The sequence below is a fragment of the Leopardus geoffroyi genome, chromosome A3 (assembly GCF_018350155.1).
Source record: "Leopardus geoffroyi isolate Oge1 chromosome A3, O.geoffroyi_Oge1_pat1.0, whole genome shotgun sequence".
Taxonomy (NCBI): Eukaryota; Metazoa; Chordata; class Mammalia; order Carnivora; family Felidae; genus Leopardus; species Leopardus geoffroyi.
The window spans coordinates 99,700,226-99,715,642 of record NC_059336.1 but is presented as its reverse complement, the minus strand read 5'-3'; the positions used below and the strand labels follow the sequence as shown (position 1 = coordinate 99,715,642).

The 15,417-nt window shown below is 45.1% G+C and overlaps 1 protein-coding gene and 1 long non-coding RNA gene across 3 annotated transcripts in view; one reads left to right on the top strand and one right to left on the bottom strand.

Annotated features, from left to right (window-relative positions):
* Positions 1 to 8,106, bottom strand: part of KCMF1 (potassium channel modulatory factor 1) — a 78,413-nt gene extending 70,307 nt beyond the window's left edge. The window contains exon 1 of the mRNA XM_045446670.1: positions 8,034 to 8,106. Coding sequence (XP_045302626.1) covers positions 8,034 to 8,049 — 16 coding nt within the window. The 5' untranslated portion in view covers positions 8,050 to 8,106. The remainder of the gene's footprint in view (positions 1 to 8,033) is intronic.
* The window catches only part of LOC123581038, a 44,659-nt gene continuing 37,099 nt past the window's right edge, over positions 7,858 to 15,417 (top strand). The window contains exons 1-3 of one of the 2 annotated variants that reach the window (XR_006703567.1): positions 7,858 to 7,985; positions 8,993 to 9,243; positions 11,585 to 11,754. This is a non-coding gene — a long non-coding RNA (uncharacterized LOC123581038). Of the gene's footprint in view, positions 7,986 to 8,909; positions 9,244 to 11,584; positions 11,755 to 15,417 lie in introns of those variants that run through there. The other variant, XR_006703566.1, reaches the window with a different exon arrangement.

Here is a 15,417-nt window from a genome sequence, read left to right as displayed (position 1 = left end):
ATGATTTAATTACCCTGTCATAAGGTATAAATTTTAAGGACTAATTCCAGCAAATTGTAAAAGAACCACAGCCTGTGCAACAGGAAAGCATTTAATTCCCAAAGGTGTTTCAAACCCACTGAATATTATCAATGCTGCAGCAAGGGTCAACAACTTGCGGCAAGCTCTCGAGATGATTTTGAGTAGTACTCAAGTAGGAAGTCCATAAATACCCACTGAATGAATGAATGAATCAGAAAACTCACACATGGTGCAATTAATATTCAGAACCCATAGCCAGTTAATCCAAAACCAGAGACAGAAGTAGAACAAAAAAATAGTACCTGAGTCTAATCCCAAGTCATTCCCCCAGGAGTCAGCTTCCTTTAAGTTTTCACTCTACGTAGTTTATTCATCCCCTCTTACTTTTATGAAAGTTCCAAATCTTTCCTACCATCTCCCTCCTTCTTAACCAGCTTCCCAGATAAAAGCAGAAGACAGCAGTTTCTAGTCTCACCATTTTTTAGACAAGTAATAACATCTCTAACAATCACCCACAAGTGTTCAAATGTCTGGCCTCCGACAGTCCAGACATTGTGCTTGGTGGTAGGGTGTAAAGGTAAGTGTAACACTATACCTGTCTTTCAGGTAACTTGTTGGGGAGGCACACAAGCAAACAATTACAGCATAAAAAAATGCTTGGAGAATAAGGCAAGGGTGCCACTAGAGGGACCCTCCACTTTACTAGGTGGGAGGGGAGGGTGACAGTCTCAAAAAGAAACAAAAGTCAAAAACAAAAAATAAATTATGACTGATTATGCCTGTGACTGTTCTAATAGGTCCTCAAGTTAGCACTCTAAAGTGACTCTCCTAATGAAAATCCTCTTAACAGAAAAAAAAAAAAAAAAAAGCTGAAGTTCATGACACTAGCACTGAGAACCAGTGGGGGGGGGGGGGGGGGGAAACAAACCCACACAACTCAGTAGAACATAATGCTAAACCTAATTAATCATGATGTCAAGAGGCTTCACCCATTTATTGTCTGTCCCTCCTAGCTGAAGGTGACTTGACTGACCCACTCTCGTGATTTTAGTTGTTTTTTTCTAACAGCAGTGATGGACTTGCTGGGATCCATTCATACTTCCTCCCTGATACTCCTTACAGCCATTGGCAAGGTCTGCTGGACTGCTGGTTGGCACTGTGGCTGTGGAAGAAATAAATGGACCATGTACATGAACTGGATAGACCCATGTACGTGAACTGTCTTTCTATTCAGAAAGACAACTAAAAGCACGATTAACAAACACTGTGGGAGAGTGGTGAGACAGGTAGTAGGGATGGCACCCTGGAAGGTGCCTAGCAAGGAAATTCATCTATTGCTAGCTTCACAGGATGATGAATTTTCACCTCCTGGTACTCAGCATGAAAGGTGGTCTTCTGTCTCTAACTTCCTGTGGCTACAGATCATTTCCAAGCTTCATGTCCACCTTGCCTAACTTTCCTCTGACAGCACTGTCCTGTCCTCCTATCCTTACCATCCCAAGAACACCCTCTCTTTTCATGATCACTCGCTTCCTTCCTATGTAATCTAGGTAGTATGTTCCCTTCGGGAACTGTCTGCCTTATCCCCACTCCAACACGAATCAGGACAATGACTAATACAAAAGTTACCACGTTTTATTTTTTTTATTTTAAAGTTTATTTATTTATTTTGAGGGGGGAGGAGCAGAGAAAGTGGTAGAGACAGAGAATCCCAAGCAGGCTCTGCAATGTCAGCACAGAGCCCAAGGCAGGGCTCAAACCCACAAACCGTGTGAGATCCTGACTTGAGCCAAAACCAAGAGTTGGATGCTTAACCGACTCAGCCACCCAGGCGCCCCAAAGTTACCACATTTTTAAAAAGTTCTGATCTGTATACCTCTTAAGGGCTCTTTCCTCAATTTAATAAATAACTTCAGCAATTGAAAAAACCATACCTTATCATTAAAAAAAACAAAACAAAACAAACCTGAAAAACATCATGGTTCCTAGCACAACACTAAAATTAATATGGAATTAATCTTTCACACAGATTTTAATTATGGGGGGGCACCTGAGTGGCTCAGTCAGTTAAGGGAGGGTCTCACTTCAGCTCAGATCATGATCTCACAGTTTGTGAGTTCAAGCCCCACATCAGGCTCTCTGTTGTCAGCACAGCACCTACTTTGGATCCTGTCTTCCTCTCTCTATCCCTCCCATGCTCGTGCTCTGTCTCTCCCTCTTAAAATTAAACAAACATTAAAAGAAAAAAAAATTACTTACTTAAAAAACAAAAAACAAAGATTTTAATCATAGGGGTGTCTGGGTGGCTCAGTTGGGTGAGCATCTGACTCTTGATTTTGGCTCAGGTCATGATCCCAGGGTCATAGGATCGAGCCCTGCATCAGGCAGGCTCTGCTCTGGTCAGGCTCCACCCTAAGAGTGGAGCCTGCTTAAGATTCTCTCCTTCTCCACTTGCACTCTCTCTCTAAAACAAAAACAAAAACAAGCAAACAAACAAAAAAACCAAACAGGGACGCTTGAGTGGCTCAGTCAGCAGAGTGGCCAACTCTTGCTTTTGGCTCACATCACAATCTCATGGTTTGTGAGATGGAGCACTGAGTTGGGCTCTGCATGGACAGCACGGAGTTTGCTAAGAATTCTCTCTTCCTCTCTTTCTGCCCCTCCCACATGCTCTCCCTGTCTCTCACATACAAAAATAAATCAATAAACATTTTAAATAAGTAAATAAAAATTAAAAAGATTTTAATTATGAACAGGGTTTTACTTTTAACTTTTACAAGCATAAAATGTAGGAAATGTTTCCTTTGAGTTCATGCTCATGAAAATAGCTCCCCAGCAATATTTATAATGTAATTAAAAGACACACTATTTCTAGGATAATTCAACCACACTTTAACCTTCACTAGAAACAGCTTTTGGAGCCTCCAGTTTAAAACAACAACAAAAAACAAGCCTCAGCAAATGTATATGGTAGATTCTCTAAAGCTGATGTTTTTAAAATTATAAGTCGTAAGTGCATGGATTTCTTCATTTTTAAGATTTGCAAGCCTAATCGAAGGGATTTGTTTTGTTCATTTCACATCAGAAGTTTCTTAAGTTTCTATCATAAAAAAGTTTTTCTTTTAAACAAGATTGCCGCTAATATTTCTTCAAGTTCTAAGACTAAAAGGAGTTTCTTCCAAATTAAATTTCTAATTTAAAACAAGAAAGTTGTATTTAATGACATTTTAACTTAAACACAAATGCCAAAAATATGGGACAAATGAGCTTCAAAATCAACTTTTTCTGAAATGAAATCAAAGACCCCAGGAATAAAATATTTACATTTTTATCTATCCTTTATTTAAAATCAGGGTAAATATAATTCATGACCTATTGAACTGAAAAAGCCTTAATTAAGAATGTAATAATCTTTTAACAAATCATCGTTAAAGTAAAATAAATGGTCTGACATGTTAGCAAAAATCAAAATCTTTTCAGTGGGAGTCAATTTACTTCACTTACAGGAAGGCAAAAGTCATCACCTTACAATCACAAGCCAATTACCAATCCTGGCTTTTGCAGTCCCCAAATCCTGAAAACAAAATTCTTGCACTTCACTCTGGGATCATCTGCATGTGAGCTTTTAGGGTCAGATAATATTTTTAGAGACGAGGAAATGTAAATCTACTAACAAGAGCAGTACAATTTCAAAAAATGGTACAACTTTCAAAAGCTAGATTAATGGCCTACATACTTTTATACTTTACAGTCTGAAAATAAACAATATCAGATGCTTCTGAGAAAAACGTAACAATAAGATCACCTACCTGTTCACCTACTTGCTCTCACTTTTACATATGAAAGTCTTCTAAAAGCTAGGGGAAATATAAATCCGGTAAAGATAAGGACTCTATTTGAAATCTCATTTTTTCCCAAAATCAAGAGTAGCCCACAAAAAAGGAAGGCGCTCAAGAAAAACAGATTCCCTCTCTGAAGTGGGGCAAAATCCATTAGGAATAAAGTTGATAATGATTTTGTCCTCAATTCATTTATCTCCTTATGGTCTCCCATTGTGCTGTAGAAGCTGTATACACATGCATCTTCCCACCGGACTCAAGGTGAGGAGCCATGTCTCATTCATCTCCACACTCCTTGGTTCCTAGGAAAGTGCCTTATACATAGTAGCAACTGAAAAAAAGTTGACCGATTTAAGGCAATAAATGTGTTCCTAATTCCAGGGAATCAACTAGGCTCAAACTCATGCAAGAACATTCATAATTTCATTTTATCTAATAAGCACTGAGTAATTTGAGGTTTTTAATTTGCCAAGCTATCAAATGCATTTTAAGCTCTGAATAACATACCTATATTTAAGAAAGTGTGTAGTGAATCATTAAAAAAAATACTCTTACAAATAAAAAAGATGACTGATTTCACTGTATAACACGGAACTAGATGGTGTTGGTATGGTGAACATAAAGTGACTGGGCACTGATGTAAAAAGTTTGTTAAGATGACAAGAATGTTACAAAGCGAATTAAAAGACAAAAATGGAATTCTGGCTAGAAAAGTCATAATGGGCAAGCAGGAGACTTAATGTAGAGTACTGCCGACTCCACTCAGACATGGTCTGGGAAGGTGGGGAGCCTGTTTTTCACTCCTGAAGAACAATTACTTCTCTACCAATCTCCACGGTGCGGCTGGAAACTGAGGTACAAACCATGGACCAAACCAGTTACTCCCCATTACCATTACCCAAAGGAAATGATGGAATGAATACCAAGCACAGTGGGCCCTTTATGAGTTCCATCAACTCTCTAAAGCTCTAGGTGAGAAAAGTAGGCAAATTATACCCCACAGGTCAAAGTGGGCCAAATTCAGCCACCTCCTGTGTGTGTATGCCTGCAAGTTAAGAATGGTTTCTACATTTTTTTTTTTAATTTTTTTTTTCAACGTTTATTTATTTTTGGGACAGAGACAGAGCATGAACGAGGGAGGGAGACACAGAATCGGAAACAGGCTCCAGGCTCTGAGCCATCAGCCCAGAGCCCGACGCGGGGCTCAAACTCACGGACAGCGAGATCGTGACCTGGCTGAAGTCGGACGCTTAACCGACTGCGCCACCCAGGCGCCCCTGGTTTCTACATTTTTAAGTGGTAAAACAAAGAATCATATTTTACGACACATGAAAATTATACAAAATTCAAATGTCAGCATCCAAAAATAAAGTTTTCATTGGAACACTGCTGTGCTTATTCATTTACATGTTGTCTATAGCTGCTTTTGCACTACAATGGCAGAGATGACAGAGACCCTATAGCAAACAAAGCCTACAATATTTACTACCTGGCCTTTTACAGAAAAAGTATGCTGACCCCTGGCTAGAACATTTCTTTATGCTCCTGGTTGCATCTCCTTTCTCAGACGTGGTCCACTGCTTCACAAGGTAGAGACTCAGCTTGACATATGTCCATCTTGGGGCTGAGTTGTCCAAAGTTACATCATTACATATATCATGCAACTCATTAGGGTGGGCACAAAGACAAAGTAACAAATTACATGCATCCGGAAGGCACTGAAAAGGTAGTGCAATCCAAGTACAACAATACAGGCAGCACATTTCATATGTTTTACCAGACTACTACATCCAGTCTGGGTCACAGTGCAAAAGGAAACAAGAACCACAGAGAATGTGGAGGTGGGACAGATGATTAAAAGAAGTCAAAAATCATACCACTAAAGAAATGCTAAAAGAAATGAGATTTGCTTGCCCAAAAAAGAGAAAAGTGAGAAAAGAACTATAATAGTAAGGGTGTCAAACTCTAAATTTGTTGATTAAATTTTTACTGATGAAAATAATGGCAGCCTGAACTAATAATCCACAAAACATATCTAATGAATTAAATGTGATTCTTAATGAGACTGCCACTCCTGCCTTAGGCCATAAACTAGCCCCTCAAAAGATAATCACTTGTTAAATATTGTACTATAAGTTTTCAACTAATGGATTATATATAGCAATGTTTCATTTTGAGAAACATCTGGGATTGTGTAAGTTACCAGAAAAAGTGTGCTATTAACTTGCAGAGGTTCAGTAGTATTCAAGTAAGTAAAAGGTAATGTAAGTTTCAAAACCATATGCCTTTCCACAGGATCAAATAGGGGGAAATGGGCTTAAATTACAGAATTTGTGTTATATTCAAGAATGTTCACACTGTGGGACTTTAAAACATTACTGGGGGTAAAGGAATCTTCCCAGGACATCATCCAATTAGAATGGAACTATCTGGATGTTTTCCTGAAGCAGGAGAATGGGTCTCAAACCCATTCTTCCATTGCTGATTCTGTAGTTTTAATGCTCCCAGTTCTTAAGAGTAAGAGAGCCTGCGGCCATGCTCCGTTTCATTTTGTCTTAAAGGTGGTCAATGTACACACAGCTACATCTAATATAAACTTTAACATCCCAAATTAAAATTTAGTTGTAGCTTTAGTAACAACTTCTTTTAAATTACAGAGATAGAGAACACATTCCCATTAAGTAGGAAAAATTGGGAAAATGGACAGTTTCTATGAGCCTAAGCCCCTTATTGCTTTACAATGTCCTACACTTGCCCACAGTAAGTGAAGAAAAGACGTATATTTCCTATTAGGTTTGAGCCTTTTAAAATACAGAATCCTTGAACACAAAATGTTCTTTAAGTCAATCTCAACAGCCCAGTTGAGCAAATTCTGAAACTTGCCCTAAATATAATTTTAATCCATCTAAGTTTTTCGACCTCAAAATTCTAAGGCCTGCATTACCTTAAGAATACCCTTCCAATGGTGTGAAACACACTAATCTGACTCACTAAACTTTCTCCACTCCTACATCACCTATACAGGATTTTAAAAGCAAGAGTACATAATACTTGAAAGCCACTTCTACAATCTTGCATTAACCTTACCAGGATAAACTTTTCGCCAAGTATGTTAATACTTTTTATTTACTTAAAGACCTGTGGTAGCGAAACAAAGAAAACACAACCCCCTCCCCCTTTTCTAAACCATATGGCAGTAAATTGAAGTTAACTTATTTATTTATTTATTTATTTTTTTACCGGCTCAATGCCTCTACATCGTTCCCAAACATGTTTCTCTTTGTGCCCTGGGACTGGGCTAGAGCTGTCTGCTGATCTGCAACTGTACCCCAATCATGCTTTTAGACCGAAAAACAAGTCCAAAGCGCCCCTGACCACTAACAGACTACACCACGGTCATTTACCAAAACCTGGTTAGGTAGGGTAGTGCACGCCAGGCGAGGGGCCCGCGGCCCGCCGGGAGCGAGTCCCGCTCTGACCGGGTGATCGAGCAGGGAGTTTACTCGCCGCGGCCGGGCCGGATCCGCCCCGGGAACTTGGTTACCCGAGCCCAGGGACTCGCCAAGGCCTAGCCGCGAGGCCGGGGCGGGCTCCGGGTGGCGGGGGCTTCCCGTTCCCCGGCCGCAGAGCCTTCCCGCCCGCCCCGCGGTCGCCCGCAGGCAGGGGCGCTCGCCGTCGTCTCCCGGCGACCGGACGCGCCTACTGGGTCCACGGAGGGCTCCTGTGTCTCCTGCTGCCGCCTGGGGCCCCGTTCGGCGGCCGCACCGAGCCCTTCCGGGGCGGCGGGAGCGCTAGGCCGCGCCGGAGCCCGCGGCTCTGGGGCTGGCCGGGCGGGCCGCGGCGGCCGGTATCAGTCCCGAGGGCCCGGCTCCCGCCGGTAACGGGCCCCGCCGACTCCCCTCCCCCTCCCCCGCCCCATGACAGTGCAAACCCTCCGGCCGGCCCGGCCGCCCCGCCTCCGGCACCAGGCCCAGCTCAGGGCCGCGGCCGTGGTGGTGGCGGCGGCGCCGCGGCTCTCCGCTCTCGCTCGCTCGCTCCCAGGCCCGGCGCCTCGGGCCCGGCTCGGGCTCGACCGAAGTCTCCTCCGCTTCCCGGCCGTCCTCCGCGGCGCCTGGCCCGGGCGGGGTAGGCCGAGGCCCGGGCGGTGGGGGTGGGGGCGGGGGCTCCTCTCACCTTCATGTCGGGACATCCTAGTTCAGATGGTGGCGGCGCGGCCCCTCCCGGGCTCCGGCTGCAGTGTCCCCGGCGGGGTCCCGGCGCTGCCCGCGCCGGCCGGCCGACTCCCACTCGACTCCCGGGCTCGGCCGCGGGGGCGGGGTGGGCAGGGGAGCGCTCCCGCGGCGGCGGCGGCGGCGGCGGCGGGGAGGCGGCGCGGGGCGGGAATGGGGCCGGGCCTGGCCGGGGCTGAGCTCCTCCAGGAGGCGGGTCCGACGCCGCGGCTCCGCCGGCGCCCGCCGTGACTCGGTCACTCTCGGGCCCGCCGGCTCCCGGCTGCGGCGCCGCGCTCCGCAAATCCCGCTCCTCCCCTCCCCCGACCCACCCCCCGCCCCTCTCCCCCGGCTCCCGGCCGCCGCCTCCTCCTCCTCTTCCTCCTCCTCCGCCTCCTTCCGCCGCCCGCACGCCGGCCCCGCCTCTCGCTGCCCGCGCCGGGCCCAGCTGCCCGGAGGCCCCGCGGCCGGCGGTCTTGGCGGGGGCGGCGCGGCGCCTGCCCGCGCTAGCCAGCAGGCCGCGGTCGGGCGCCCGAGCCGGGCCTCGGCCTGGCCTGGCCTGGCCGCCGCCGCCGCCGCGCCGCCGCGCAGCGCGTAGGGAGGAAGAGGAAATGCCCAGCCGCCGGCGCCCGCTGCTCGCCGGTACTGCCGGCCCGCGTGGCCTGTAGGGCGCCCGCCTGCCTGGCCGCCCCAGCTCCGTCTGGGGCCTACTCGGGTCCGGGCTGTGTGCGCCTCCGCCGCTAGGCTGGGCTGGGCTAACCGCGGGCGGCGGGCGCTGCCCGGCGACGAGCTGCAGCCCCGAGGGTCTCTGGCCCTCGGGCGCATTTCTGTCCGGCCGACCCGGGAAGCGAGCTTCGGGCCCAGACCCCGAGGAGAGGCTGCGGGCTGCTTGGGGACATGTGTTTGTATTTCTTTTTAAACCAGCAGCTCGGAAGGAGAGGCGGCGGCCCTCCGGTCGTCGTCGCGTGTTGCCAGGCCGGGTGACTCGCGGTCGGGAGAGGGCGTGGGCGCGGGAGGCGGCCGGACTTCGCTGCTGTGCTCCAAGGCAGGCTCCTCCGGAACCATCTCTTTGAAGACTCCGCGCCCGCCAGCTTGGGTGTCCGGCGGGACCCGAGCAAAGTTTGTTCCAGCACCTTGCCTCACCCTGAATGCGCTGCTTGGAAAACTGTTGGAGGGTGTGTTTGTATTTTCCTTTTTTCCCTTGCCCGTGAACTACCTTTCCATTTTCATTTCTCTTTTACATTTTTTTTAACCCTCTTCCTTGTCAACTTTGTTTTCAGACTTATTAATTCAATGAATATTTATACTACCCCTTACCAGGTGTCCGTGGTAGCGTGGTTTGGTGGAAATGAACTATGCTTTGGAGTCAAGACAGATTTGCCATCGGATTCTGGTTCTGATAGTCTCTCTCTAACCTTGGACCAGTTATTTAACCTTGCTGAGCCTCCGTTTCTTTGTCCTATGTTTGCTTTTGCTTATTTTAATTTACTCTTTTATATTTGAAATTGTTCTGGGCTTTTTGGTTTATGTGTGTATTATATAGGAGTCTGTCCCTAGGCGAAAGCTGTTCTTAATCCTGTACACCCCGTTACTAGCTCTGTGACCTGGGGCAAGGCATGACAGCTTTCCTAGGCCTTGATTTCCCCATCTTTAAAATCAGCCAGATTACAGATGGTAATATGACTAATAATGATCATAACAGTTGGAATTTGGAGGATTTAGTGCTAAAATGTATATAAAATATCTAGCACAGGACACAGTATAGTGTTACCATATTTAATTAAATCTACTTTCAAACATATTAAAAAGCTTGTTTTAAAGTCAAGAAATGGGTATTGAGTCACTCACATCTACCCAAGCACTCTATTTGGTAGTAACTAGTGATAAACTAGCTGTCAGCCAAATAAGGTTTAAACAAACGGGATTTAAACGGGACTTTGTCACCAGAAATATTTCCATTGCACTCGTGGAGCTTTTGCCTAAATTAAGTCCAGCACAGCTGGTGAAGAAAGAGGTCCATCCAGGCTATCATTGGGGTTTGGTAAATGGAGAGAACCCGGCTTCTGACAAGTCTAGCTAACACTTATTGAACGTGTGCCTTTCTAAGCACTTTACAGTATTGGCGTGTGTGATCCTGGGTACCAACACTAAGGAGCTTCTGGGTCTTGGGCTATAAAAGTGAGGACAACCACACCCTACAGTTTTGTGATGAGTAATTGATGTCTGTAAATATATTAAGGTACAGACATTAAGGCATTGTCAATAGTATACATGGCTGGAGCAGGTAAGAGAAGCAACAAAAATAACTGGATTCCAGGAAGGAATAAGAGTAAGTATAGAGGTTTAGTTTGTTTCAGTTTGGGGAGTTAGCTTATTCTGTTAAGGAGAGCAAACAGAAAAAGTGTCTAAACCTCAAGAGAATCTCAGATCTTTGACAGTTATTTCACTGTTTGCAATCAGTCAAAAGTAAGAAAATGAAAATGACTAAACATTTTTCTTCTTTGTATAAGCGTGAGAAGGAATATTATAGTTATCTGGTGTTTTCATGGCTGAAGGAAACATTTCCTCAATTCGGTTAGAGGTCAGGCCCTTTGCTTTAAAACAACCTTCTGCTTGCTGTTCTGTGGTATGGGAGATGTCATTTCCAGAAAGATTAAGTGCTTATACCAAATTGTCCATCAGATGATTTCTGGTCTTCAGAAATGGTTTCTCCAGTCCTTTCCTTTCCCTGTACCTCTGAGTTCTTCCATTGTCCTTACCTCGCTAACCCATCTTTCATATTGTGGCCCAACTATGTTCTGTAAAACAAGCTAATGAGTGTAAACACTGGCCAAATCTGAATAAGGTCTGTAGCCTAGTTAATTGCATTGGGCTAATGTCAGCTTCCTGGCTTTGATAGTTTTCTATAGTTTTGTAAAATGCTACTACCATCGGAGGGAGCTGGGTGAGTGTACATGGGCCCTCTCTGCAACTTCCTGTGAGTGCATTATTATTTCGGAGTAAAAAATTATGGAGACAGAAATCATCAATAATTGCGTGCCTCAGAGGGAGGGTGGGACAGTGGGCGTTGACTACAGAGAGAACTTTTTAAGATAATGAAGATGTTCTAAGTCTTGATTGTCTTAGTGTTTACTGTACACCCAAAAAGGGCAAAGTTTATTTATATAAATGATACCTGAAAACTGACTTGAAAAACAGAAAAGCAAGCTCTTGTCACCCCAGCCTCCTATGGTCCAAAGGGTGAAACCTAACTTCTCATATAAGGTCCAACAAATTTTTCCTTTGTCTCCCAGTGTACCCTGTGCTGTCTTGTACTATATTGATTCCTGCTGCTGGGCCTTTGCACATGTTCTTCCCTTTGCTTAAAGAGAACACAGGAAATTCAGGCCCAAATTCAAATTCCCTGTACTCGGTTAAGCCTTCTTTGCCTCTATTAGGCATACTAGCGCCTTCCTCTGTTCTCATTAATGCTGTGCTGTAATTTTTATTTTATTTTACTTTTTTTTTTTATTTTAGAGAGAGAATCTTCAGTGGGTTCCATGTGGAGCCTGATGTAGGGCTCAATCCCATGACCCTGGGATCATGACCTGAGATGAAATCAAGAGTCGGATGCTCAACTGACTGAGCCACCCAGGCGCCCCTGTGCTGTAATTTTTAATTAGTTTTCATCTCAGCTAAACTCCAGGGTAGGCAATCACATGATTCATTTCTATCTCCAGGATCCAGTAGTGTTGAATGAGTGAGTGAATGAATGAATGAGTGAATGATTTAAAACGGGAAGAATGCTTTATTAAAGTAACTTCTGAAGGTGTAGTCCAGTGTCCTCAAGATCTTTCTCAGGGGGCAGTGACACTACTTGGATTTTCTTAATATACTTTGAACAGCCCATCTCAATAGTTTGAATGTAGAGGCAGATGAGGGAATCCAGCTGTCTTCAACTAAGCCAAATGTTAAACGTATTTGCAAAGCTGTAAAACATTGTCACACCTCCAAATGTTTTTCTTTTGGAAAATTGTTATTTTTCTTAAAAATATTTGTTGCTGGGGTGCCTGGGTGGCTTAGTCGGTTAAATCTCTGACTTCAGCTCGGGTTATGATCTTACGGTTGATGAGTTTGAGCCCCAAGTGGGGCGCTGCACTGACATTGTGGAGCCTGCTTGGGATTCTCTGCCCCTCTCCCGCTCACACTCAAAAATAAACAAACATTAAAAAAAAGCTTACAAAAAATTTGTTAAAATTTGGGTTTAAGTGTGTAAAGGGGTTGTTAGACCAAAACATTTAAGAATCCCTGCTTTTAGCGGCACCTAGGTGACTCAGTGGGTTGAGCATCCAGCTTCGGCTCAGATCATGATCTCACTGCTGGTGAGTTCGGGCCCCACATCCAGGTCACTGTCAGCGTGGAGCCTGCTTAGGATCCTTTGTCCCCCCTCTCTCTGCCCCTTACCTACTTGTGTGTGATCTCTCAAAAATAAACATTAGAAAAAGAAAAAAGAATCTCTGCCTTTAGAGACTCTACAACCCCCTCATTGTTCAAATGAGAAATGATAATGATGCCAACATTTAAGTAGTGCTCTGGCCTTGTGATGCCTTGGTTTTTTTCCAATCTAACCATGTGCACCTATACTTCAGCCACCCACTCCCCTCATGACCATACCTGGAACTTGGTTACACAACTTCCTGTTACGACTTCCTATTTGTCCAGTTTTCTTAATCTAGCACTAAATGTATTCTTTGACTTACTTAGGACCCCACTACCTTGAACTTTCCACTTGGCCTTTCGTTTTCCTTTTAACCCCATTCTCTTCCTGACCCAGTGGGTGCCGCCATGGTCCACTCGCTATTCTCACTCATAACCTTTGACTCTTTAGACCCCCTCATTTTCAAGCTGCACCAGCTCTGCAAACTCCCAGCCCTGAATCCGTTGCGTGACTCTATTTCTGCTTGGAGTGCAGATCACAGCAGATCACAAAATGATGGAAATGTACAGATTGGGTGGAGGGGAGAGCTGTTACAGAATCTAGTGGGTCCAATTGCAGTTGGGACTCAGTATTGTTCAGAGGTTTGTGTCTTTGATCAGCACCCTCTATTTTCAGATTGCTAGAAAATTTCACTTGGCTTCAACTACTTATGCATCCACATACCCAACAGATAACCTCACCTTCTAATCACAGGAAGTAAAGTTCAAAAAGCAAGAGTTTCCCCTCCCACTATGAGCCTCCAAGGGAATCTGTACATATGTATCCTGCTGCCTCACGTCCTTGCCACCGTCCCAGAAGAACAGAGATGTCCCTCTTTTGGTTCATCCCCACCTCTGCTTAGGATCCCACTTCATCTCATCTTGGATCATGCTCCCTTAGCCTCCCCCTCAACATCTGTACTTCCAACTGCTCAGCCTCACTGGTTCATTTCTCTTGTCCAAGAACACTCCAACCCTAGGGGTGCCTGGGTGGCTCAGTTGGTTAAGCATCCAACTTTGGCTCAGGTCATGATCTCACAGTTCGTGAGTTTGAGCCCCACATCGGGCTCTGTGTTGACAGTTCAGAGCCTGGAGCCTGCTGAGGATTCTGTCTCTCTTTCTCTTTCTCTCTCTCTCTCTCTCTGCCCCTTCCCCCACTCATACGTTGTCTCTTTCTCTCTCAAATATTAATAAAAAAAAACCCACTCCAACACTATACTCCCTCCAGTACTGCCCTGTTTCTTTCTCTTCAGAGTCAAGCTTGGAAGAATTCTCACTTCTCTTCCTCAGCTTTATAACCTGATTAATCTTATTGTTTGGTTTTTAATGCTGTGAGCCACTCCTATTCCCTACCATGTCTGTGCTCTTCCTATATCCCCTAGAGTTGAGCTGAGTCACAACCTACTCAGACACCTAAGATGAAGTCAACAGTCATCCTAGACTTCCCTCCCATTTACCTCTCATGGCCTGTTGGTTACCAGAAAATTTTATCCATGAAACGTTGGTCAAGTTCACCCCTTTCTCCATTCCCGAGGCAGCCAAACCATTTCAGGCCACTATCATCCATCCTTGAGACTCAGAGTGATCTTGACTCCTTACTACCAATCATGCTGTCTTCCATTGTACCATTTCCAGTTAGCTGGTTTTTTTTTTTCCTTTTTGACTATCAGTACAGACCCTGATGGGGGGCTTGAGCCCATGAAATGTGACCTGGGCCACAATCAAGAGTCAGTTGCTTGACCAACTGAGCCACCCAGGCATGCCTCTTTTTTGACTAAATTTTTTAAACTGGCATTCTGGCTGGCTTTGTTGGTACAGCATGTGACTCCTGATCTCAGAGTTGTGAGTTCAAGCCCCACGTTAGGAGTGGAACCTACTCAAAACAAAAACAAACTGTAAAAGTAATACATGTTCATCAGAAAAATTTTGGAAAATACAGAAAAGCATAAAAAAGTTGCTTATAATCTTAGCACCCAGAGACAAACATTGTTATATCTTGATCTGTTTCCTTCCTAGAGCTGTTGTTCAAAATCACAGACTGGATCCTATTCCACTGCTTAAAGCCCTTCAATGTCTTACTTTTTTTTTTTTTTTTTTTTTTTTTTTAATGTTTATGTATTTTGAGAGAAAGAAAGAATCCCAGGCAGGCTCCACGCTCAGTGCAGAGCCCAGTGTGGGGCTTGATCCCATGACTCTGGGTTCATGACCTGAGCCAAAATCAAGAGTCAGACACCCAGCCAACTGAGCCACCTAGGCATCCCAATGGCTCACTTTCAATGTTCCAGATCTCTTACAGATCAGATGATAACTGAAATGCCTACCAAGGTCCAAAGTCTATATGGGGTCTATCTCTATTTATCCAACTTGTCTACTACTCTCTGCCCTGTGGTCAGTGTTACGCACCGTGTGGTCGGTGTTAAGTGGGTTGCCCTGGCTTTAGTCTGGTCTCTCTTTCTGCTTTCAGGGCCTTTGCATTTGCTTCTCTGGCATGTCTGTACCGGAGTCTTCATATGACAGGCTTAACTTAAGATCATTTTGGAAAAGCCTTTCCTGAGCATTCTAAGACCCTCCCACACACACTGATTGTTTTTTAATGTTTATTTATTATTGAGAAACAGGCAGAGCATGAGCGTGGGAGGGGCAGAGAGAAGGGGAGACACAGAATCCAAAGCAGGCTCCAGGCTCTGAGCTGTCAGCACAGAGCCCGATGTGGGGCTCAAACTCACAAACCGCGAGATCATGACCTGAGCCAAAGTCAAGACGCTTAACCAACTGAGCCACCCAGGTGCCCCCTGATATTTTTTTAAGTCCTGTTTCTTACTATTTACCCATATGAATTGTTAAGCCATTGCAAAACAGGATTTCAAGAGGTATGCGTAAGCTTTGCCCATTCT